The sequence below is a fragment of the Leuciscus leuciscus genome (assembly GCF_965113295.1).
Source record: "Leuciscus leuciscus genome assembly, chromosome: 22".
Classification (NCBI taxonomy): Eukaryota; Metazoa; Chordata; class Actinopteri; order Cypriniformes; family Leuciscidae; genus Leuciscus; species Leuciscus leuciscus.
The window spans coordinates 6,240,817-6,266,212 of NC_138746.1; the positions used below are offsets into that span (position 1 = coordinate 6,240,817).

At 36.5% G+C, this 25,396-nt stretch overlaps 2 protein-coding genes across 6 annotated transcripts in view; one reads left to right on the forward strand and one right to left on the reverse strand.

The window, feature by feature from the left end:
* Positions 1–742, reverse strand: part of cpeb3 (cytoplasmic polyadenylation element binding protein 3) — a 38,814-nt gene extending 38,072 nt beyond the window's left edge. For all 5 annotated transcript variants that reach the window (XR_014201398.1, XM_082153382.1, XM_082153381.1 and 2 more), the window contains exon 1: positions 631–742. Coding sequence is in view for 4 of the 5 variants with exons in the window: in XM_082153382.1 (XP_082009508.1) it covers positions 631–727 (97 nt within the window). In the remaining variant the exon portion in view is untranslated. The remainder of the gene's footprint in view (positions 1–630) is intronic.
* Positions 743–804: 62 nt separating this feature from the next.
* On the forward strand, positions 805–25,396 carry marchf5 (membrane-associated ring finger (C3HC4) 5). The gene is made up of 6 exons (XM_082153487.1): positions 805–1,158; positions 13,180–13,382; positions 19,589–19,719; positions 19,798–19,981; positions 21,565–21,731; positions 22,876–25,396. The coding sequence occupies exons 1-6, from the start codon at positions 1,115–1,117 to the stop codon at positions 22,990–22,992; spliced, it is 846 nt and encodes a 281-aa protein (XP_082009613.1). The 5' UTR covers positions 805–1,114; the 3' UTR covers positions 22,993–25,396.

A 25,396-nucleotide genomic window follows, 5' to 3' on the forward strand; every position in this document is an offset into this window, starting at 1 on the left:
GTGGCTTTTAGCATGGCTAGAATGCTGTATTGAACAAAAAGAAGCCAGAACCAGATCTATTCATTTTATAACCCAATATTAAGCCAGATTTTGTGACACTGACTATGTTTGCATGTGTAACAAAACTACATCAAAATGACCTTCAAGTGATGAAAGAACACAGTCTGAAGCATTCACATGGCCTTTCACATTGTCAGGTTTTTAGGCATAATCTATGTAAGACTGTATCATATAAAATATCAAGATAATTTCCAAATAAACACAACAAAAGCATGCAAATCTGCTATGTGGCTCCATATTCACCCCGTCATACTGGACATTTATTTATGAAATAGCCTATATGAACTAAAATTACAGCTCTATACTAAAAAATGATTTCATATGAAATACAGAAAATGCTTGTCAATTCAAGTCTCATTTGTAATAATGAACTCAATAAAAGAAAAAAGTAAGGATCAAAACACCTCAGCAATACACTTTATCATTTCCTAATCAAATGCTATATGAAATGGGAAATGAATTAAGCTCTAACCATTAACATTATCATTTTTAGATGCTCTTTGCCATGTTAAATAAAATATGAAATCATATAGGCTATAAATTGTTCTGAAATATGCTGACTCTTCTTACCACAGTACGAGGTATTCTGAAGCCAAATATGTATCTTCATGTTGCTCCAGCAGGCGTAGTCCCTCTTGCTCTGGGCTGCCTGCCTCTGCGAGAACATAAATTTTTATATTTTTGGCTACACGTAAGGAAGACTACACGTCCCAGAGTGCATCTGTAGCCTCGCGAGAGTGAAGTTAACGCTCGCACATGCGCGGTGTTGCGTCCGCTCGCGTTTTCTCACGCGCAGTCAATGGAGTCACTGCGTGTTTCTGGAAATACAGACATCTATGAATATTCATTAACAGATCAGTTTGTAATAATTAATTTAAATGGTTTATAATCGGATTCCAGCTGTTGCTTGATGTCAGTAAGGTGTTCATATGCGTGTTTAACACGGCGTTACGATTCACTGCGGCCTAACGATTAAATCTCTATTATTTAACTATTAAACTATTATCATAGTTTAGTTTTCAGTCAGTAATCAAGTGTGTGGACTCATGTAAATATGGCAGACGAGGGAGCGGTTGTGATGCAGCAGATTGTGGACAGGTGAGTGGAAGAAATATAATGTAAACAAACGGCTAATGTCAGCTACATAAGCAGCCAGTCACTATATATACTTATATATATGCTTTTATATAGTTATAAATATTCTTAAAGAACAATATATAGTAGCTACTGAGTGATTGCTTACCGGTTTAGAGCGTTAAAATGCTCTTAAATAGAGATGTCTGTTATTTACACGATGTGACGTCTTTAGCGAGGGGGCGTGACCTTGAATTGGCCTTTTAATTTTGTTTTGATTCAGTCTTACTCCTTTGTTTCTTTAGCCTACTTGTATATCCTTAAGTGTTTACCAATCCCTGCTCTAAATATCAATCTGTTTATTTTTTTACAACCGATTGCATATTTGAAAACGATATGTAGAACTGATTTTTATATTCTTTCGAATTTTGAGATTTTGACACAATTATAGTAGGCTAACTATATGTGACCGTGGACCACAAAACCAGTCACATGGGTACATTTTCTTAAATTGAGATTTATACATCATATGGAATCTGAATAAATAAGATTTCTATATATGTATGGTTTGTTATAGGACAATATTTGGCCGAGATACAACTATCTGAAAATCTGAGGGTGCAAAAAAATCAAAACATTGAGAAAATCTCCTTTAAAGTTGTCCATTATGTTAACGATTGTGCTGCATTCACTCACAAAAATAAATGTTTTAGATATTTATAATTTACAAAATATCTTCATGGAACATGATCTTTACTTAATATCCTAATGATTTTTGGCAGAAAAGAAAAATCGATCATTTTCACCCTTACAATGTATTGTTGGCTATTTCCACAAATATAATCATGCGACTTGTGACTGGTTTTGTGATCCAGAGTCACTTATTATACTACAGCAACAATAACATACGTACATGATAATATCATTATTGACAATAGTTATTAAAATGTTTTTTATTATGGACAAAATAATATTTGACATAATTGACAATAATAAAAAAAAAGTAATAATAATTTTGTTATTATTAATGTGGTCTTGAGCTATGTGTAGATACTAAGCTTAGCATGGCTTTTATATAAGAGTAAGTTATGTGAGCAGTAAGTTGAATGTGGCATAAATACATTTTGTAATGTCATATTATAAAGTAGGCTATACAAAGTGCTTATATTACTTCTTGCATACAAATGTATGTTATTTGAGCTGTTAAGTTGATTAAATTCTCTTTTTAAGCGGTGGGATTACTTCTGGTTATGCATAGATGGAAATCTTGGCTTAGCATTTTTGTTATCTTTGTATGTGTCATGTGATTGCAATTGTTACTGGGTTTACAGATGAAAAAAAGTAGTGTTATGTCAACACATTTTGACTTAATATACTTAATAATATGCTCATTACATTACCATTGTTCTATGTTTTTTACGATCTGTGGTATGATTGGGGTTTATTTTCTGAGTTAATCAACAAACACAGCTTAACTTGTATTGACCCCAGAATATTAATAGTAAAACAGTCATAAAAAAGTCATAAGAGGCATGATTGCCCGTTTGATCTGACTTGCACACCTGAGCAAGTCAATGGATGGTTTTGGAAAAGCTCAAAGAAGCTTTTTGTCACATGACTTGTGTGGTTTTGATTCTTGAGTATTATGAGATTTTACTTTTAATGAACCCAGCTAGGAGGGCAGTGTGTCCTGGAGAAGTTTATAATGACACTGTTGTTGTGGTCAGTTTTTACAGATTGACCCTCATGGGTCATAAATATTGTATATTCCCTATAACTGCAGATTTTCTAAATATAGAGCATTTTTTGGTAAATGACGTGGACAAGTTCTCATTTCAGTAATTATGCATTGGGTCACTGCGTGGAGTCGAGCTGTTCGGTGTCCTGACCTTGTCCATGTTTTTCCACTGAGACTGTCCTGTTTGCCTGAGGGCCAGCGCTTGCAAAATGAACTAGAAAATGATGTGACACACACTCTAGCAAATCTGTCCTTCCACTCGACAGCAAGATGCTAGAATCTTTTATATGTTAGTATGCATGCACTACCATTCAAAAGTTTGGGGTCGGTAGTTTTTTTTATTTTAAGAAATTGATACTTTTATTCAACAAGTATGCATTAAATTATGGAAGCTTGTTTCCGCCATGGAATAAAAATAATGAAAAGGTAATTTTGACTTTTTATCTTGCCATTCTGGTTTCTTTCTTTTCTTAATTCTGAGAAGAAAGTCAGAATTGCTAGATATAAACTCACAATTCTGGCATTTTTTACTTTTTTCCCCTCAGAATTGTGACATTTGCGATTGCGAGTTATAAGTCTGAATTGCGAGATGTAAACAATTTCCTTTTTTATGTATTTGTTTATTACGTAGCGGAAACTAGCCTCCATATTAAATTGATCACAAGTGTCAGTAATGACATTTAAAATGTTACAAAAGATTTCTAATTCAAATAAATGCTGTTCGTTTGAACTTCTGTTCATCAAAGAAAACATACATCACATCTACAAAAACATTGATCAGCACAACTGTTTTCGACATCGATTCAAAATAAGAAATGTTTCCTGAGCAGAAAATCCGCATATTAGAATGATTTCTGAAGGATCATGTGACACTGAAGACTGGACTATGATGCTGAAAATTCAGCTTTGCAATCAGAGGAGCAAATTACATTTTGAAATATATTCAAATTTAAAACAGTTATTTTAAATTGCAATAATTATTCACAATTTTTTTTTTTTTTTTTACTGGATCAAATAAATGCACCACTTCTTACAAAAACATAAAAAAATCTTAGCAAATCTTATGGCGCTTTTCCACTGCATGGTACGGCTCGGTTCGGCTCGGTACGGTTCGACTCGGCACGGAACGGTTCGGCTCGCTTCGCTTTTCCACTGCGTGGTACGACTCGGCTCGGTACGGCACGGTTCGGTTCGCTTTAGCTCGGTTGCTTTTCCACTGCAGTTAGTACGCTTCAAAGTGGGTGTGACTGACCGTTATAGTTGCCGTCTCTACTGCCATGACATCATCATATTAAATACGAATTTTTCATTCCGTGTTTCCCCATCCACTCCTCGGCAACCAACGAGAGGAACGTCTGCACCACGTCCACTGACCACGATTCATTTCTTTTTTGTAAGTTTATACTCTTTTTTTTTTTTTTTTTTAGCAAATACTTTTAAAACAGGCGCTACAGCGTTGGCTGTTGTCTACTGGCTATTTAAATCTAGCGGGTTTAGTGTCTCGTGTCGTAAATACAATGACGCTGGTAGTGATGATTCTGTCTGACCAATCAGTGATCTGCAGTGTTTGCACGTCACATTTTAGTATCGGTACGGTACGCTTGGAACCTCAACAGAGGTGGTACCATTTAAAGCGAGCCGAAGCGAGCCGTACCGTACCGTACCATGCAGTGGAAATGCGTCATAAGTGAGCCGTACTGAACCGAGCCGTACCGTACCATGCAGTGGAAAAGCGCCAAAGCGTGCCGTACCGAACCGAACCGTACCGTACCATACAGTGGAAAAGCGCCATTAGCAACCCCAAACCTTTGAACAGTGGTGTACATATGCAGATGTGGAAATGTTGTCTCCTCATACTTCTGTTTACATTTCAAGGAAAAGTATATTTAGAGGAAAGTACTGGACTTGTGTTAGTAAAGTTTAAGTGGATTATTGGTACATTAGGCATATCTGTGTCAGTTGTCATGGTGAAAGCTCTCATCTCTCTCAAATGGATCCTGCATCCTTCTCTAATGTCCGTCACTGAGGCAACAACCTTCACAGGTCTGTGTGAAGCAGATAGCCGTTCAGCAGCATGAAGCTCTATCAGATTCACACACACACACACACACACGGCCTTATCAAGGCCTGCCACCCGCAGCTGCTCTCTCTGCAATGCAGCTCTTCACCGGTTGAAAAGACGGGGTCATGCTTAAATCCTGTCTGACCTTTACGTGGCAGACACTCTATCACCCTCTTTTGTTCTCGTCGGTATTCAGAAAGCTGGCTCCATTTATTTTGGCTGTTTTTAAACCTCACTTTCTCTGCCTTATTGTTTTTCCCGGCACAGCTTTGATGTGCTTCCACATCATCATGGATAAAACAGGCTGTTTTTTCAAAAGTCATGAAATAATCCATCATCTTTTGGACCTTTTCGGTGTTATGTTCTGTTTGAATGAAATGTGGTTTTGCATGGTGTGTACTAGAGATGTATTGGTACACAGAAGTCACGGTTCCTCCCTGTCCTCCCTGAGGTAGTGTACAGCCTCCTTTAGTGTATTCAGCACTAAGCAGTGAACACAATGCACTCTTGCATAGGTCATATTTCTTTTGTAGGGCTGATTTAAAAAAAAAATTTAAAGTTACTTGATCACAATCAGCTACAAAACTGAGAAGTATCTCTTGTGTTATAAATGTACAAAATAAATAGAATAATGAAAAATAAAACTCCTGTAGTCTATTTCTGCCTAGCTCCGGCGATTGGCACATCTGGATGATGTCGTCTGCCCAGTACCCCCCTTGTTATAACAGCGGAAACAACTTCAAATACTGTCATTTATGGTCATATAGAAAGTGAAGAAAACAAACATGATGCCGCTTTCTGCCGTCTTCTGTGAAGTTAGTGGAGCGTGTCACAAAAACGTATCGCGTTTCCCAACGTTGTTAAAATGATCCCGTTCACACTGATCTGCAAAAACGACTAAAAACGCTGTATTCTGCTGCCAGGCCAGTAGTTGGCGACGTCACTTTGTAAAAAAAAAAAAACGACACGCTTATAGACCGAACACCTAATACGCATGCGCATGACGTCACTGTTTTCACGTTTCTGTTTCACGTTTTTGTTGTTTAAACAGAGACAATAGCTTTATCATTTCTTGAAATCCGTTTTCAGACTCCCAAAACTCCATTGTTGTATAGATGAATGGGCAATTTTTTTTATTATTTTTTTTAGCTGAAAATGGTGTAGTGTAAACGGCCCCTAAATATACCATGACAGGGTGCGTTATACTTTTTTTCAAAGTAATTTCAGTGTAAGTTCCAGTTGAATTTATACTTGATTACTATTTTTATTTAATTTTTTTATCTTGCATTTTCATAAATTCATGTTGTTAAATTTTTTTATTTAAAACTTGTTTTATTTGTAAATAAAGCAAATACATTTTTCACGTACCTTTTCATTTATTTTAGTGATTGTTCAAAAAAGTTACTTGCACATTCATAGTGCAGGGATGTTTCCCAAAAGTTTTTGTCAGTGCCCCTGAGATTTTAAGTTAATTTAACTACACATTCTCATGTTCACGGTTTTCTGAAGTTGGTTAATGGTCACTTCACATGTAGGTAATACAATATATTGATTAAAAAAATGAGTGCATGACATGTTTCATTTACTTGAACAACAAGTATCAAGTGCTAAAGAATAGTAGTTAGTGTTAGTGGTCTGTTAAAATCCTCAACCCTAAGCATGAAAAACAGCAAACAAAAATGTGAACGGCTGGCTTTCTGCATTTTCTGGGAGTCAACATTTACAGGATTTTAAAGTGGGCATGAAACAGAAGTTGAGTCTTTCTTCCCTTGACGTATCTGAATGAAACGGCTTCTCAAACAAGAAAATAAAATGTAGGGCAGGACATGATTTTTTCCATGGGGAATTGACTGGATGGGTTGTTGGATCATTGTGGTTTGCTATTGGTCAATCTGATGTCGTTGCAAGAGGGAGGGAAAGTTAATTTGATTTAAGATTATGAGGACACGTCAATTTAACAAAGTAATGATGTGCACAGATAAATGAATTAAATACTTCGATATTCCATAAAAAATAAGAATTTTCTATCTTGATTTCATGGTGATTTTGATATATTTGGCTCATGAAAGGTTTAATTGTGTTTCTTGCTTTGCACTGGGACTTTTGCAGTATTACTCCTGGAATAGTCCCATTTTTAAGAGGAAATTGCTGTCAGGATTTCTTTTTTATTGTATTTTAAACATGTCAAACGTAAATGTAGTTTTAAGTGTGCTGGTAACTCTGTGTGGTGTATGAATTCATGTTTCTCCTGGCTTTATACGTTTGCTGGTGAAACGTGATCTCGTGGATGGGTCTTGTGACTTTGACCACAGGGGAGAGAGTGTGTGTGTTTGTGGATCAGCAGTAGGTCGTATCTGCCCCCCCCTCTCCCAGTACAAATATAGACCACAAGTTCAAGATGACTGACGTTACTGGAAAACAGTGACTGAAGTTACATGAACTCTAATGTAGCTATAGTGCTCAACTAGTGAAACCAACTGTGAACGAGTCACAATCTATCACATAATAATTCTGTTTAAAAATGTTGGACTTGAATAATGGGACACACACACACACACACACACACACACACACACACACACACACACACACACACACACACACACACACACACACACACACACACACACACACACACACACACACACACACACACACACACACACACACACACACACACACACACACACACACACACACACACACACACACACACACACACACACAGAGAGAGAGAGAGAGAGTAGTGGCCAAAAGTGAGGGTATATTTGTTTTTAATGACCCTAAAAGCTTGCTTAAATCACCAAAATATGAAGAAAACATTTTATATTTTAAAATATTTTAAATATGAGAAACAAAACAAAACACTAAATTTAAAAAAAAAATGGGCAAAAAACGGAAATCAGATGTTCAGTGTAATTTTTTTTTTTTACATTTAAATGTATTTAACTGATATGTTATGAATAAAAATGCAGTTGGATAAACGCAGTTATTTATATGACAGATAAAATGTCATAATCGTGGCAGCCTTAGGCTATACGTGGTAGAAACGGCTTGAATCTCTGAGACTCCTGTGATGCTCGGCTCTTTGTCGGTTCCCTGGTGATGGAAGTTTCTCTTGCTGGCTGTTGGCTGAAAGGTTTTTCAGGTTCCCACAGTCACGTGACCAGGGCCGATGAATAAAGGCATTGTGCCGAGGTTTTAATGCCTCTTTAAATACAGTCTGATCTGTGTAGCAATGAGAACATGCAGGAGAGTTTGTGTTTGTAACACCGTTGGCCTTCTTTTTGATGCTATTGCTCATACTTAAGCCTGTTTTATGCTTCTGCGTCGAATCGACGGCGTACCCCCGCGGACCCCTCTGCGTCGACGCGAACCTCGACGCGACCCCTCCGCCGTAGCTTGACGTGCACCTCCAAAAAATTGTAACTACGCGTCGCGGTGACGCAGACCGCAGGGGCTGTGATTGGTCAGATTATACATCATTTCCGGAGTAAAATATATTAAAATAGAAAACAGTCATTTTAAATTGTCATAAAATATGTTTTGTTTTATTGTTTTTTATATACTAAACACAGCCTTGGTGAGCAGAAGAGACTTCTTTTAAAAACATTAAAAATCTTACCGATCTAAAACTTTTGACCGGTAGTGTATATGTATATATTTATATATATTCTTTTCTTTTTTTGTTGTTGCTAGAAATAAACTTCAATCAATCAAATCAATGTTTGTTGTTTATTTACAATACAATGTTCACGGGTACATCATGGATATCAAGTAATTAACCAAGTCTGCCACGGGACACTACATTATCCTGCCATGGCACCGTGGTCGAACCCATTTTGTAGCCCAACCCGGTGATCTTTGCACCCGAAGATAAAATCTTTAAAGTCACTGCCAGTCTCTGAGCGAGGTCAATAGGCATACTGTGTGTAGTCTGATGCTGTATTAACGGCTTTAAACGATGAACAAGATCGTCAAATCGACCTTTCGACATCCGAAAATACTTAAAGTGCATTTCTTCGTCCAAGTCCCTCAGCGGTCGAACAACCGTAACAAATTCGCCAATCCTTCCCCTGTCTTCGTGCACTGGTCGTACAGACCACCTTCGCTGACGTCTTTTTCTTCTACGATTAAACATTTGCAATAAAATCATTTGTTGATTAGCTCCAGCTGCAACAACACTCTCTCTCTTTCGCTCGCCATTGTCGGAAATGAAAAAGCGGAACCGGCGCATGGAACCAAAACAAACTAGGAAAGAGATTCGCGAACCACACCACCCCCCTAGCGTTCTGGCGGTGAAATGCACCGCGATGCAACGCAACCCGACGCAGAACCATAAAACGGTCACGACGCCGTTGGAGTGACGGCGTAGCTACGCCGTGGAGTTGACGCAGAAGCATAATGAGGGCTTTATGGTTTGGGGGGTTATTGGAGAGTTTGTTCAGTGTTTAATACATTTAGGGCCAGATTTACTAAACAGGGCAGATTAGCATGAGAGCGCAATTCCAAAAACAGCGCAGATGGGAGTGGAAAGTCTATTGACGACACACAAAGTAAAGAACACAGGATAATTTTCCATAATGACCAACACGATCTACCAAGAGCAGCGCGAGTTAGCGTCTGGTTTAAAACGTGCTTTTTTTGGGCGGTAAATAATGGAGCAAACGCCAGTAAATTGACGAGCGCAAACCTTAGTAAATCACCTTGCGTGATTCATTTAAATACTCTCCTCTCATACATTTTGCGTCTGAAAGGGAAACTCCTACAAACGCATGAGCAATAAGATCAGCCGCAAAAAGTTGTCTTTTTTTTAACACCAAAAGAGGGTTTGCGCTGTTAGTAAATCTGGCCCTTAGTTTTCCCACAAACTGCTTCCACATTATCTGGCCAAAATCCAAATAAAGCAAATCTAAACTTTTTAAAGCAACATCAGTCAACGGTAGCAAAATTAGCCACTTTAGTTTAAACTCATCCTGTGTGAAATAGTAGCCAGTGTTAGGGCTCTAGAGTTCAGGATATTTAAGCTATTATTAGGGTTATCGGTTGCAGAGACCCCCCTCGCTGTTGTATAGATTGTGTTTCTGTGTCATGTAACCGGGCTCTTAACATGTAAAGAAAGGTGAGTGGTATCGACTTTCTGCCCTCCTCATGGTATCTTATAGACATTAGAGAGCTATATTCTGGAAGAACTGAAGTAGTAATGACAATCTAGAGGTCGAGAATCCTGCTTTCTGGGAATATTCACATGATTTAACAGTAAATGGTCCGGTATATATTGGAGATATTTTAACCATCATAAACATAATCGCAAACAGTGCTGAAAAGTAATTCCATCATATGTCTTCAGTTACAGCTGTGAACAAAGTCAAAGTTTTATTAGCCTTATTACTCTCAGGTTATGTTTGCACATGTGGAGATAAGGTGCTATAATTAATGCATGTTCATGTTATCATAGTAAAAATCGGTTGATCTGAACATAAGTCAGCAATCCTGAAGAACAGGGTTTATGATCTATAGTGCATGGCCACAAAATATTGGAGCTTGGAACGACTTTTAACGACTCATGATTAAATTCTAGTTGATTTTGATTCAGGGAATCATGAACTTATAAGTAAGAAAAAAATAATTAACTACAGAACCTGTATTGTTAGGTAAGATGATCCTCTTTTAAAAATGAGTAGGAGAAATGTATTTATAATTTTTTATTTGTAGTAGTTTTTCATTTAAATATAAAAAAATATATATTTATTTAGTTATTCTGTAGTAGATATATTATTTTATTTGTATAGTTATATAGTTTATTTAAATAGTTTATTTTTGGTATATTTAATTTTTTTTTTTTTATTAGAGCTGGGAATCTTTTAACAACTCCATGATTCAATTCTATTTTATTTGATTCAAAGTATCATTAACTTACAACTAAGACAAGAAAAAATGTAATCTGTATTGTTAAACCCTGTCCTCTCTAATGAAAAATGTATTAGTAGTTTGTTATTTATTTGTATAATTTAAGTATTTAAAAAATATATTAATATTTAGTTTATTATTTATTTGTGTAATATATTTAAATATTTATGCATAATTTATTTAAATTATTCATTATATTTTGTATATTTTAAAATGTTATTAGTGATTTAATTTGATTTATTTGTGGGTTTAAAGCACACTCGTTAATGAAAGAATTATGATGTTATCTGTGAATCATTTTTCTTTCTCAAAACAGACAGAAATCTCATCATGTTATCATATGTCTTGTATGTATTTTACTGTGGATAATATAAGCTGTAGTTTGAAACTTTACCCTCGCCGAGTGAAGGCAAACAAGCTTAAATCAGATTCTGTCTCACAGCACAATTTGTTTCTGGTTTATTAGCTGATAATCTGGTTGTCTGACCTTGACGGTACACCTTAATGAACACAGTGTGAGTGAGGGGCGACGGCCAGATGTCTCGCGTTTCACGCGGATGATTGTGTTTCTGATGTTTGTCATGATGGAGGCTGAGTTACAGGAACAGGAGAAGTAGATTCTTAAGAAACATGGAGAACTCCTCTCCTTTCCTCACTCTTTATTTTTCTTCTAGACTTTCAACTATCTATTATAGTTGCTTTCAGGACAGAATCATTCTAGACACAATCTAAAATTATTTTCTAGTTCTGTAATCCGGTACGAAACAGAATTGTAAAACAAAAAAAAATTATATTTACAAAAATTGTACACATCTTCCACCCATTGCTTGTTTTTTAAATACCAATACTTTTTTATTTAATAAAGTATTTTTTGGTAACATTTTACTATAAGGTCTCATTTTCTATCATTAGTTAAGGCACTAACTAACGTGAACTAACAATGAACAGTGTGTATTTACAGAACTTATTAACCTTTGTTAATGTTTTAGTTCACAGTGCATTAATAATGCATTAACAAACAGATGCAACTATTGATCAAAAAATTTAGTAAATGTTGAGATTAACATTAATTAAGATTAATAAATGCTGTGGGATTGTTCATATTATATAAAAAATGGAACCTAATTGTAACGTGTTACCAGATCCTGAGATCTAAGATTTCTGAGATTTTAACATCTGAAAAATGACACTGTGTTAAATTGAGATCAGGTCATGTTTTATAGAAGATGAAGAGGTACATGAAATTACAAATCTAGGCTTTCTTGGGTCTGTGATGGTTACAGGAGGTTCATGATCCCGGTCACCTGAGCCGCTCTTCATCCCTCATGTTTTATTCAGAAAAACGAACAGAACGGAAAATCTGGCGCAGGAACCTGAGAGAAAGTCTCTGTCTTTCCTCCGACAGCGCAGAAACACTGACAGATTTGCCATGGATTATTTACAGGATCGACATTATTATCGTGATGCTGGACATTAAAATAAATAATATTGTCTTCTAAAGCATCTTTTTGTCTTGACTCTTAGAAAAAAGGGTTTAATGGGTTTCTATATAGAAATCATTGACACAATTTTAAAGAACGCTTTATGCCAATAAGGTTCTTCTATATAAGGAGAAATGTCTTATGCATAATGCTTTCATGTTTAACAGGCTATTTTAATTTCATAATATTTAATTAAAATATTATTTTTAGTTTTATGCATTTAGTTTTAATTGATTCAGTTTGCATTCATTTTTTATTTTAATTCAATTTTATGAATGCAAACTGAATCAATTAAAACTAAATGCATAAAATTATCCCATGATGGGAACACCTAAAAGGTCCTGTGTATGAAGCGCCTGACAGAAGCCTTTGATTTCTGTATATAAATCTTTTCTTCTAAGAGTGTAATCAGAGATTTGACGCAATAATCAAAAAATTAAATTAAATGATCTTAATTGTTTTTAAATTATCTTTATTTGCAAAAAATGGTCATTTGGAATTGTGATAATTTGAGTAATTTATTGGCATATTATTTAAATTCAATAAAACCCTAGTAAATAAAACTAACTTATCTTGAACACATTGGTTTGGAAATGTTCATGATCTGGTTTCATTTGTGCTTAGTCACTGACCCATTTTACTCTGCAGTTTTCTTTTTTTCCCTTGATACTTTAAAGAGTTGAACTATAAAAATAACTCCTGCAGCTGTAGTCTGCTGAGCCTTGAACTTTACACAATAACATGACAAACTTTCTCCTCACCTTTATGTTTTTATACTTTGCCCTGAATCATAGTAGGAACTCATAGCAAGCCAAGTGCTGATGTCTCTCTGTTTTTTTGCGTGTGTTTTACAGGAGTTGCTGGGTGTGTTTTGCCACAGATGAGGATGACCGCACAGCGGAGTGGGTGCGCCCGTGCCGCTGTCGTGGTTCCACTAAGTGGGTTCATCAGTCGTGTCTTCAGCGCTGGGTTGATGAGAAGCAGAGGGGAAACAGCACAGCACGTGTCGCCTGCCCACAGTGCAATGCTGAGTACCTCATCGTGTTCCCTAAGCTTGGTATGACAGCTCTTCAATGCTGAAGTGTCAGTCAGCTTTTAAAATCTGATCTTGTATCAGTGTTTAATATACAGAGAGAATATATGGTCAGGAAACCTGTTGTTTTTGCAATTACGTTCAATGATGTAGTGACACTTTAACATGTTAAAGATTAAATATGTTTAACACTACCGTTCTAAAGTTTGAGGTCGGTATGATTTTTGATTTTTTTTTTAAAGAAATCTCTTATGCCCACCAAGGCTGCATTTATTTGATCAAAAATAGAGTAAAACAGCAATATTGTGAAATATTATTACAATTTAGCATATCTTTTTTTGGGGGGGGAATATATTTTAAAATGTAATTTATTCCTGTGATGCAAAGCTGAATTGTCAGCATCATTACTCCAGTCTTCAGTCACATGATCCCTCTGAAATCATTCTAATATACTGATTTGTTGCTCAAGAAACATTTATTATTATTATTTATCAACTTTGAAATCAGTTGTGCTGCTTAATATTTTGGTGGAAACTGTGATAAAAAAAAATCTGGATTCTTTAATGAATAGAAAATTCACAAGAAAAGCATTTATTTGAAATATATTTTTTTTGTAACATTTTTAATGTTTTTAACTTTTGATCAATTTAATGCATCCTTGCTGAATAAAAGTAAAAAAATTCTTCTTTTTTTAAATCTTTTTGACCCCAAATTTTAGAGCAGCAGTTTAATATCATTATTATCATTATAGTTTTTGTTCTTATAATTTTCTGTGCGAACAGATCCTAAGAACATTTTTGTTGAGGTTTAAGGCATTATTAAAGACATATTAAAATGTCTGTTGTAACGCTCTCATACTCATGTTGTGAAATAAGGAAGGATTGTAAAGCTAGTTTAATGGCTAATTAAAGCTGGGTAGGCAATTTTTTCATGAACACTTTTTGTTATACTGGCTGAAACTGTCTTCACATCCTGATAGCAATCAACAATAAAAGTGGTCTTAATATTAAAACATGTACAGTACATATATATTTTGAGGAAGTCTCAGGACCAAAACATTTTCGTCCAATCATTGAATTTGGTCCGAATGCATTGATAGGATGTCCTACCTGCCTGTCCACATAGGTATTCAACATGGGCATCAGTGCGTTCAGTAAAGCTAGAGTAGTAGACAGACAGTCACCGAGCGTAATTACGAGATGGCAACCCGTGACGTTCTGCGGATTTATGCTTTTCTATGTCAACACTAGAAGCGCTCTGAAGGGAGGGTGGGATCTCAGGCTTTCAAAGCTAGCTCGCTATTGCTAGCTTCTCCGAAATTGCCTACTCTACCTTTAATGGCCAAGTTGAAAGTGAAAATATTCAATACATCGTCCCTGCCTTTGCTGGGAATATAATACACAGTTCACTTTTACATACCACATATTACAAGCTGAATTCTAGACATTTGTGACATGCTTTCACTTTCATAGACTTTATCAAACTTCATCAAATGTCACTGCAGTAGTTATGAATAGTTACATGTTTTTTTATACTTAGTAGGTCAATCCCGATTCCAGAGAAATCCTTCTTTTGATATTGGTGATGAGGCTTTGCTTGTGATTCCAGTAATCCGCTGCTCATGAAACGAAATGTCATTTTTCATCCTCTTGTGTTTCATCGCTTATGTAATTGATCAGGTTAGAATATAACAGCATTAGTTTCTCTTCACGGTGTGCTAATACTCTTCCTCAGACTGCATCTCCTGAGGGCCAGTCTGTCGTCCTCTCTCGCTCTCCGTCTCTTTCCACAGCAATGGGGTTATTCTGGGATACGGTTGTCAGGGTGACCGTGGCCGGCTGTGAAATTGCTTCAATCATCCCCGTTCAACTTTCAAACTTGAGAAACTAGTGGCCCTGCAGGAGCAGGATTGGACACCCCTGGACTAGAGATTGTGCTGATTTGACTGAAGGAAGATTCTGACATGAGGAATGTTTTTCATGAGGTCTTCTTGTACTGTTGGTAACAAAGATGAAAGTCCTGATGAGGCACATTCAGTTGTCAGATTTCAGCAGCCCGCAGACAAGGACGTATTTTCACATCAGACTGACGGGAAACTGCGTCCACACATTACCTGGCTGCATAACAATGCAGTGCATACTTCACAAACACTCTCATTCCTTCCATGGGACACATTGTGTTCATGTTCCGGGCTCAGTTTGCTGGATTTTATATTTAGGGTATAATGATGCGTGATGTCTTGGTGGATGCAATACTCCATTGAACCCATAGAGTTATTTCATGTATAAAGCTTTCAGACCTAGCCTGGCAAGCCAGATCTACATCAAGATGTTAGGTCTGGCAACTCACCATTGGCAGGGCTCAATCCGAGGGGCGGGATCAACGGTTGTCTCTTCAAATTCCCCAACCAGAGCGTTTTCCCACCAGCGGAGCTAGTTGATAGATAAAACTTTTGCCGTATCCGGTCGGAAAAACTACGAACACATCTTCCTTTTTAAAGAATGACTCCAGTGCCGTTCTTTGCCCTCTTCTCAAAGAAAAGCTTAACTTCAAGTCCTCCAGAGTCGCGGCCAAAGCCGATTCGAGAGACCGCTGTTCGCCAGCAGCAGCCGCCATTCTTTGTTTTCAAGTAGCAGGGAATATACGCAGAACCGTCACAACTCTGCCGTCATTATGTTAAGCCCGCCCACCGACTCTATACACAATGTGATTGGCCTGACTAGAAGTTTGGTTTTTCCAGCTCGAAAGTCAACGGAGAGTTGCTAGACGACACTGGCTGCAAAATAAAATGTGCTGCCGCTAGGGTGCGTCTAGATTTCTAGGCTACTTCAGACCTCCAAGTGATTTAAATTTCAATTTATTTCCTTTTCCCTACGTGGAATCCGTTATTTAGACAGTAATTTTTTTATTTTTTTTATTTATTATTGTCACATTTCCATACATGCATCTGTCCTGCTCTACTCAATGATGAAGACAGTTGGGCTGTTTCGAACCCTAGTGAGCGGTCTACTCTCTATATGATGTCTATTCACTGCTGTATAGTAGGTACTACATTTGGTTTGAGACTTTTTGCAACTGCTAAAAAAAAGGATGTTCTAAGTATGTTCTCTGATCTTAATCTTAAAAGGCAGCATAATTTAGCAGTTGTGTATCTGCCTTTGTATGATATTTTACATGATTTTATTTCTATGATGCCTTTAAATGCTCCCTAGGTAGGTCACTATGGTTTGAAACTGAGTCTTTTAGAGATGGGTATTGAATGGTGTGCTATGCAATTGCTTTGAGCAAAGTGGCAGACACGAAGATGATGAAAGAACATCTGTCTTTTTCAAATATAATACTCCTGATTAACTTTCAAGATGTTCTTCAGACCTGTGCAGCTTGAGATGACATCACATTGAAGTTGTTTTACGCAGCTTGGCATTGGAGATGGTTTGTAAGGGAACAGAAAGTCCTTGTTCCACACAGCAGTTCTTTGGCAGAGCTGCTCAGCTGGTGTGAAACGAGAGAGAATAGACTGCAGATGTATTCCTGCTAAGTGGAGTTTAGTTTTAATGATCTTAATAACGGAATCTGTGGCCGGCAGCAGAAAATGCCTGAATGTTTCCTGTTGCCAGTAGACATTAGATTCTCGCTGCAGTGCCAGAGAGAAAGTCAACCAGATTCCGGCGTTGTCATCAGAATATTCCATATTCATTTTCTTGAGAGGGGTCAGTGATCTCAACACACACCACACACACACACACACACACACACACCAGAAAGTGTCTGCTATGCATTTGAGAGCTGAATTAATGTGCGTTGAAGGCTAATTTACACATAGAAACTTTGCACAACCTTTACAGGAACTTTTTGGTCAGATGACGAATTTGTATAGATTTGTATGTTGTTTGTTCTTTGGTTTTGTACTGCAGACAATCAGCCCATACGTTTTCTCAGGCCTCAAAATGAGATAAAATAAAATAATATTTCTTTGAAGTTTAATTATAGTTCACTTAGTTTGATAAAGATTGCACTGAGATTCATATATATATGTGTGTGTGTGTGTGTGTGTGTGTGTGTGTATATATATATATATATATATATATATATATATATATATATATATATATATATATATATATATATATATATACATACATATACATACATACATACATACATACATACATACATACACACATATATATATATATATGTGTGTGTGTGTGTATGTAAATCTGTTTCATACTAATGATACTATATACATATATACATATATATATATATATATATATATGTGTGTGTATAGTATCATTAGTATGAAACAGATTTACATATATATATATGTATGTATGTATATAGTATCATTAGTATGATACAGATTTACACACACACACACACACACACACACACACACACACACACACACACACACACACACACACACACACACACACACACATATATATATATATATATATGTATGTATATAATTATTTTTTTACTGCAATTCAGTACTTTGCTGAAGGTAAAATGGTTTTAAAATGTGCATAATTTTTGTAAAATAATAGAATACAAAAAAAATACATTCTCTTAATTTTCTCTATGCAAAAATAAATGTATTTTCTTTAAAAAAAATGTAGGTAAAATCTGAACTATTCTTGAGATGTTTCATGTTAGACTCTTTCTTTAGTTGGTAGAGCTGTGGTGTCATGTACAGCACAGGATTAAAATGCTCTGTGTGTGATAAATGTTAAGTGGAAATGAAAATGAAGTCATGATTCAGCAGAGAAATGAGGAAATGAATGTCCTCTTCAGTCTCCAGAGAGTCGTCCCAGACATCTCCTGCAGTGGAGGGTATTTATAGGTTGAGAGGAAAGCAGGTTGTAGGTCAGTAAATATTGCATGATTTCATTTCCACTTTTGAGTATTTCCTCATTCCTTTTTAGGACTGTTTCATAAAGCATAGGTCGTTGAGACTTGTGTGCTTTGCAGTGGTTGTAAAACTTAATTCATGAGTCATGTAGGATTTAATCATCATTGGTCACACATGGAACGAACGATAAAGTGATTATCACTCTTATCAACTTCGGTTGAATGATCATGACACAGTCAGGCTCAGGTCGAGTGATTGATTGTTTCTCATCAGAATAGCAGCTTCTGCCCCCTGCTGGAGAGACGGAAACCAGAGTCACTCCTCCTTTCATTTCTGGATTCATCACCCTCTCTTCCATCCTGCTGTGATAGTCACATGATTCAGACCTCAATATCAACCTGTTTTTTATATTTAGTCTCCCTCTTGTTGTGTGACATTATGTGTATAATACAGTATATATTGCTTAATATCTACATAAGGGTATAGAATCGTACATTCCTTTTCAAAAGTTTGGGGTTGTTTTTGTTTTAATGTTTTTGAAAGAAGTCTCTTATGCTCAATAAGACTGCATTTATTTGATAAAAAAAAACATTAAAAACACTAATATTTTGAAATATTATACAAAAAATTAAAGAACTGTTTTCTATTATAATATTTTAATTTTTTTTTAAGTAATTTACTCTTGTGATGGTAAAGCTGAATTTTCAGCATCATTACTCCAGTCTACAGTGTCACATGATCCTTCAGAAATCATTCTAATATGCTGATTTGCTGCTCAAGAAACATTTTTAACTAACATCTTTGTGGAAACTGATGCTTTCTTCAGAATTATTTCATAGGAATATATAATTAATAGAAAGGTCAAAAGAGCAGCATTTATTTGAAATAGAAATCGGTTGTAACAATGTAAATGTCTTTACTGTCACTGTTGATCAATTTCATGCATCCTTGCTGAAAAATAAAATAAAATAAACTTTTGATTGGTGGTATATCTGTAGTTATAAACTGATATTCAGCTAATATTAGGTTAATAGAAGTTGATTCAGTTATCATGGGAAAATATTATCATTGTGTATATCAGTAATGTTAGTATTGTGTAGGCCGCCGAATTTCAAGATATCACCATTAGCCATTAAAAAGCCCATTTCATACCAGAAGAGCATGTTTAAAAAAAAAAAATGTGATCAATAATATGTTATGACAACATGTTTTTACATTGCTTTAACTCGTCAAAATAAGTTAAGCAATTTTCTAAAAAAATAAAACATTTATACAAGATTCAACTAATTTCAGTTTAATGTCATTTAAGTTGAAATTACTTCAACATCCAAGTTGATTGTACTTAAAATGCAGCAACTTTTGTTGTGTCCAGGGCCGGTGGTGTATGTGCTGGATCTGGCAGACAGGTTGATCTCGAAGGCCTGCCCGTTTGCTGCTGCTGGAATCATGGTGGGATCCATTTACTGGACGGCCGTCACATACGGGGCTGTGACTGTCATGCAGGTGAGACGTCACTCACAGCTCGACTGATTTCACTAGCATTATTTGATTCTTAACAATCTGTCTGTGTTCGTCTCTCAGGTTGTGGGTCACAAGGAAGGTCTGGATGTGATGGAACGGGCCGATCCTCTCTTCTTGTTGATCGGCCTGCCCACCATCCCAGTTATGCTAATTCTGGGGAAGATGATTCGCTGGGAAGATTACGTGCTCCGCATCTGGAGGAAATACTCCAATAAGCTTCAGATCCTCAACAGTATCTTTCCAGGTCAGTGGGGACTAGGGTTGTTATTTTTAATTAAACCTATGAAAACATGTTTGTTAATTGAAATAACAAAAGAAAAAATATTAGATGAACATCTTATTTCAGTTAGTTAAAGCAACATTTAAAAATGTTTTAGTTTATTCAAATTAAAAAAATGTAAATAATGGAAATAAACTAAAACTGAAATAAAGATAAATAAAACCTAAATAATCATAATGAAAAAAGACCAAAGCACATAATTAGTGAAAACTAAAATGACAAAAATAAAAAAAGAATTCAAAATATGAATAAAAAGTATAATAATATAATCTGTGCATATATTAAATAATTTTGGACATTCTTTATTTATGAATGTTCACATACACACATGTATTTAATTATCTTTTGAATGCAATTTATTATGTTGATTATTTAATAATTATATTTATTATATTATTTAAATATATATGGTTTAATATTTTAAATACATATTCAGTGTTTAGTGTTAGGTTATAGACATTTCCTAATTTATCATGACCTACGATTTCTATCTACATCTTTTCTGCCATTTCTTTCTACCAACAGAAACAAATATAAACAATTCTGTTGTCTTACTGGAAAAGTGAATTTTTAACACTAATACAAAATGTATTGATTGCAAATGAAGTGTAAATTAACACTTATTTTACACAATATTAATTCAAAATTCAATATTTGAAACCAGTTTAAACTGTCAGTATAATTTTAAAACGACACAATGAAAAAAATAAACCAGCTGATATTTCTGTTCATCACCTTGCAGGGGCTAAAATGAACACTGCAAATGCCAAATGCAACTAAAAATCTGAGTATATAAAACGGTGTCAATCACCAGTTGGCCTGTAATATTTTTTTATGAATTCTAACAATGCAATGTTATGAGAACATGTACGTGAACACACATGAACAACGGCTCGAGACGGTTTACAGGCCAGCGCTGCATCGTCTCGAAAGTTTGAGCTTTGCCAATTTATTTATTCAAGCACAAGAAGGGAACTCAGTTGGCCCTGTGTGGAAAGTTTTGTGTGCAGACACATAATGAATTGAGTTCTCTTTCTTGTCTACTTGTGCTTCAATGGACAAATCCACAATAAAAAAATTAAAAAAATGCCCCTCTCGGTATCCTTTACTAGCATCTTAGAAAACATAGTCAGCCATGGCTTAAGTGAACGTAAATAGTAGATAAAGACAACGCATGTGTATCAGTATCAGTATTGGACCAGCGCATTAGTCTTAAAGTGACAGCAGCCTAATATTCCTGCTGCTATCTGTGTTTCCAATGTTAGTCAAACAACAAGACAAAGAAAAAAATCACTCAATGCTCTTGACTGAATAACTTTTGTAAATTCAATAAGGATTAAACAATGTTTATTTATACAGTGAAGCCTATCCGGTGTCATTTTACATTTGATTATGTCTCCACCTGAAAACTACTGTTACTTGTCTCCTATTAATGTTTTTAATTTATAATAGTTAGGTTAGTAGTTTTAGCTGTGGCATTGGCAGGTGTGGCAAGTTTTAGGCCCTGTTTACTTGTATTGCTTACTTCAAGATTTTGTGATGCGCAGGTATCGGCTGCCCAGTGCCCAGGATCCCGGCAGAGGCCAGTCCGCTGGCCGATCACGTGTCAGCCACACGGATCCTGTGCGGAGCCCTCGTGTTCCCCACCATCGCCACCATCGTGGGTAAACTGATGTTCAGCAGCGTCAACTCAAATCTTCAGAGGACCATTCTGGTACGAGGAATATGGTGGAAAACTATGGGCCAGATTTACTAAACAGGGCAGATTAGCACGAGAGCGCAATTCCAAAAACAGCGGAGATGGGAGTGGAAAGTTCTGCGCGTGATCTACTGACGACACACAAATTAAAGAGCACAGAAGCAGCCGGATCATTTCCATAATGACCAACTCAATCGACCAAGAGCAGCGCGAGTTAGCGTCTGGTTTAGCATGCTTTTTTTGCCAATTTATAATGTTGCAAATACCAGTAAATTGACTAGCGTAAACCTTCGCAAACCTGCAAAAAAAAGTAAATCACCTTGCATGATTCATTGAAATACTCTCCTCCCATAGATTTTGCATCTGAAAGGGAAACTCCTTAACCTAGAAATCTAGACGCACCCTAGCGGCAGCACATTTTATTTTGCAGCCAGTGTCGTCTAGCAACTCTCTGTTGGCTTGCGAGCTGGAAAAACCAAACTCTAGTCAGGCCAATCACATCGTGTATAGAGTCGGTGGGCGGGCTTAACATAATGACGGCAGAGTTGTGACAGTTCTGCGTATATTCCCTGCTACTTGAAAACAAAGAATGGCGGCTGCTGCTGGCGAACGGCGGTCTTTCGAATCAGCTTTGGCCGCGACTCTGGAGGACTTGAAGTTAAGCTTTTCTTTGAGAAAAGAGCAAAGAACGGCACTGAAGTCATTCTTAAAAAAGGAAAATGTGTTCGGAGTTTTGCCGACCGGATACGGCAAAAGTTTAATCTATCAACTAGCTCCGCTGGTGGGAAAACGCTCTGGTTGGTTGTAGCGATATCCTATTGCGTGCAGAGGGAATTTGAAAGACAACCGTTGATCCCGCCCCTCGGATTGAGCCGTGCCAATGGTGTGTTCCCAGATCCAACATCTTGATGTGGGTCTGGCTTGTCAGGCTAGAAACTCCTACAAATGCATAAGCAATAAGATCAGCCGCAAAAATAACCCTGTCCACGCCTTTTCAGCGCTAATTTTTCACTGTGTCTCTTTAGTAAATCCTGACAGTAGTTTTTCAACGCCAAAAGAGGGTTTGCACGGACGCAAGCTGTTAGTAAATCTGGCCCTAAGTCTATGATATGTGCACATGTTCCCTCATACTGATGACCTTTATCTCTCTGTCTCTCAGGGTGGCATTGCGTTTGTGGCTATTAAAGGGGCGTTTAAGGTCTATTTCAAGCAGCAGCAGTATCTCCGACAGGCTCATCGCAAGATCCTTAATTTCCCCGAGCTGGAAGAGGCCTGAGCTCATCAACCGATTCCATCCACCGGCATTCTGATTTCACGCAGCTTTAAGAGACACTACCGCGCCGCCACACTACTGGACTTTTTTTTTTACAGGCGCTGGATTTGGTTTTCTTTTCCCTGTGAATGTGACTCTTTTGTTTGGAGTTTGAACAGTGATTCAGCTTTATTTCAGTCGACATAATCAGAGAGTCCTGTGTTACTTATTTTATGGGCTTTGACCTTTTAAGAAAGAGACTGAGGAAAAATAAATATTGAAAGAACGTTTTATATTAATAAGTGATTGTTTTATATTGAATTAGAAATGTTCGGATGAATCCACATCTTTCTGAAGCTTTAAAGTATCCTTAACATGCAAACGACGACATGCCGTTTCTCGTGAAGCACTTTTGCTGATTCTTCCTCCACTAATTAGCCTAACAAATGGAATATTAAACATTACAGGCAAACATAAATATCTAAAGCAGTTCATAATGAGCTAATAAAATAACCTTTATTATGTGGTGGTTCTTCTCAGATAAACTGCGCAAAGAAATTTACCCATTTCACCCAAAAATTAAATATATTTTGCTTAGAATTCTTTTGTTGTTTCAATATGAATTAGATTTAGTATGTATCATATACTACTGTATAATATACTTAAAATTATGCTTAACAAATGTCTTTATTTGAAATATTTCACAAATCAAAAAAACTGCAAAAAATCCTAACAATAGGCTTTTTGAAACAAAATTTTTATGCTGATTTTGGGGGGGAGAAATATGACCCTGACAGCTTTTGTGAAATTCATTGTCTTTGCCTGCCTTCACATAATTTGATCAGCCGATCATCTTTATTTTCCATCTTTGTAGTGTTGATGTCTGAGTTTCAGGGAGTCACTTTTATAATTCAGAAATCATGTGATAATTTGATTTAGTCTGTTAAGAGCCTTGTAGAAACTAAGAATCCAGTCTGAGTGTTTGGTCCTTGATCGATTACTCTATTAAAACATTATGGTAACCGGATGCCTCATAACTGCTGTTAATAAACCTGTTTCATAATAGATAAATGGCCTCTGGTAGAACAGTGAACTTTTAAGAGTAATAGTGGCCTTTTTGTTACACCACGACAATATGTGTGTCTTAAAGGTCACATGGTCCAGATGGACAAATGTATTTGGTGAACATGCCAATTTTTTTCTGAATCATTGTGTTTGATGACTTCTGATTCAAGAAGCACATCTGGGAGAAAATAGTATATAAATACAGTGCAGTAATGGCATACTGAGCAACAGTACACTAAAGTGTGAATTTATTAAACATCATCTAGTGTGAATGGAGAGGCAGGTGTTTTATTTTAAAAAGCTTGTGTAATTAAAGGTGCAGTAAGTGATTTCTGAGAAACACTTGATATTTGTAATCAACCCAAACAAACACACTTCATTGCTCCGCCCCCAACAATGCATGAACACGCAATGCAAGAGTGGATGTCTCTTAATCATAGGTGAAGCAAAGCAAAATAGTGCTTCGAGAAAAATAAAGCAAAGATGGCGAACGAACGACAAGGAAGAAGAAAAAATAAACATACAGTAAATACAAGTAAGAGTTGGTTGTTAGTCGACAGCAGCTCCAGACAGACAGTGACCCTCAAAACTGTCCTGTTACTACAGCTAACATTACAACAGCAGCCTATCTCAGTTCTGAGAAACCAATGTTACTCGCATATGGAGCGGAAACAACAACCTTGGCATCCGGTTTCAGGTCTTCCCACTTAGGTCTCTCCAGCGCTGGAAAGCTTTTCTAATATTAACGCGGGTCCTAAAGCTCTTGCCTGATCATAACCCTTCTTTTTCCAGTGATATTCCTCTGACCTTTTCTCTTTTGTAATGTCTCTCAGCCATCTCTCTTTCTACAGTCTTTCCTCTTGCTCACTCTCTCTCCTCCCCCATCATGAGTGGACACGCCCCCTACTGCTGATTGGCTACAAGTGTGTTGTGGCGCCTTTCAACAGCGTTTCCCAGAAATCGCTTACTGCACCTTTTAACTCCGCTTTACTTCTAATTAGCTGTTCGAGTATTATTTGTCCATAGAGCTACAGCACATCATTAGAGCTTCTTGATGATAGACGTTACACTGAAAGAACATGCTTAATGTTGACGTAGTTGCTAAAAATAGTGTTTATCTACAACAACTACAAGACAGTTATTCTGTTGCCTAAATATGATTTTAAATTCTCACCTTCTTTTCAGCATTTAATTGTGCTGTATAATTTCCATGGTACAATAATGTCTCCTGTTGTACAGATGAAGCATAATGCCAAATACAGAAAATGTATGTTGTATAAATGGATGAGTTGTACAGATACGGCTTCTGAATTTATAGTTTCGGGTTGATTTATGTAAATAAATGTATTTTTCCAATGCTTGA

Bases quoted from the DNA above. Each gene is read 5' to 3' on its own strand.
- marchf5 (XM_082153487.1), top strand. From the start codon at position 1,115: ATGGCAGACGAGGGAGCGGTTGTGATGCAGCAGATTGTGGACAG. The intron at 19,982-21,564 runs GTCAGTGGGGAC...TGTGATGCGCAG, and splicing joins CCTCAACAGTATCTTTCCAG to GTATCGGCTGCCCAGTGCCC. The intron at 21,732-22,875 runs GTACGAGGAATA...TCTGTCTCTCAG, and splicing joins ATCTTCAGAGGACCATTCTG to GGTGGCATTGCGTTTGTGGC.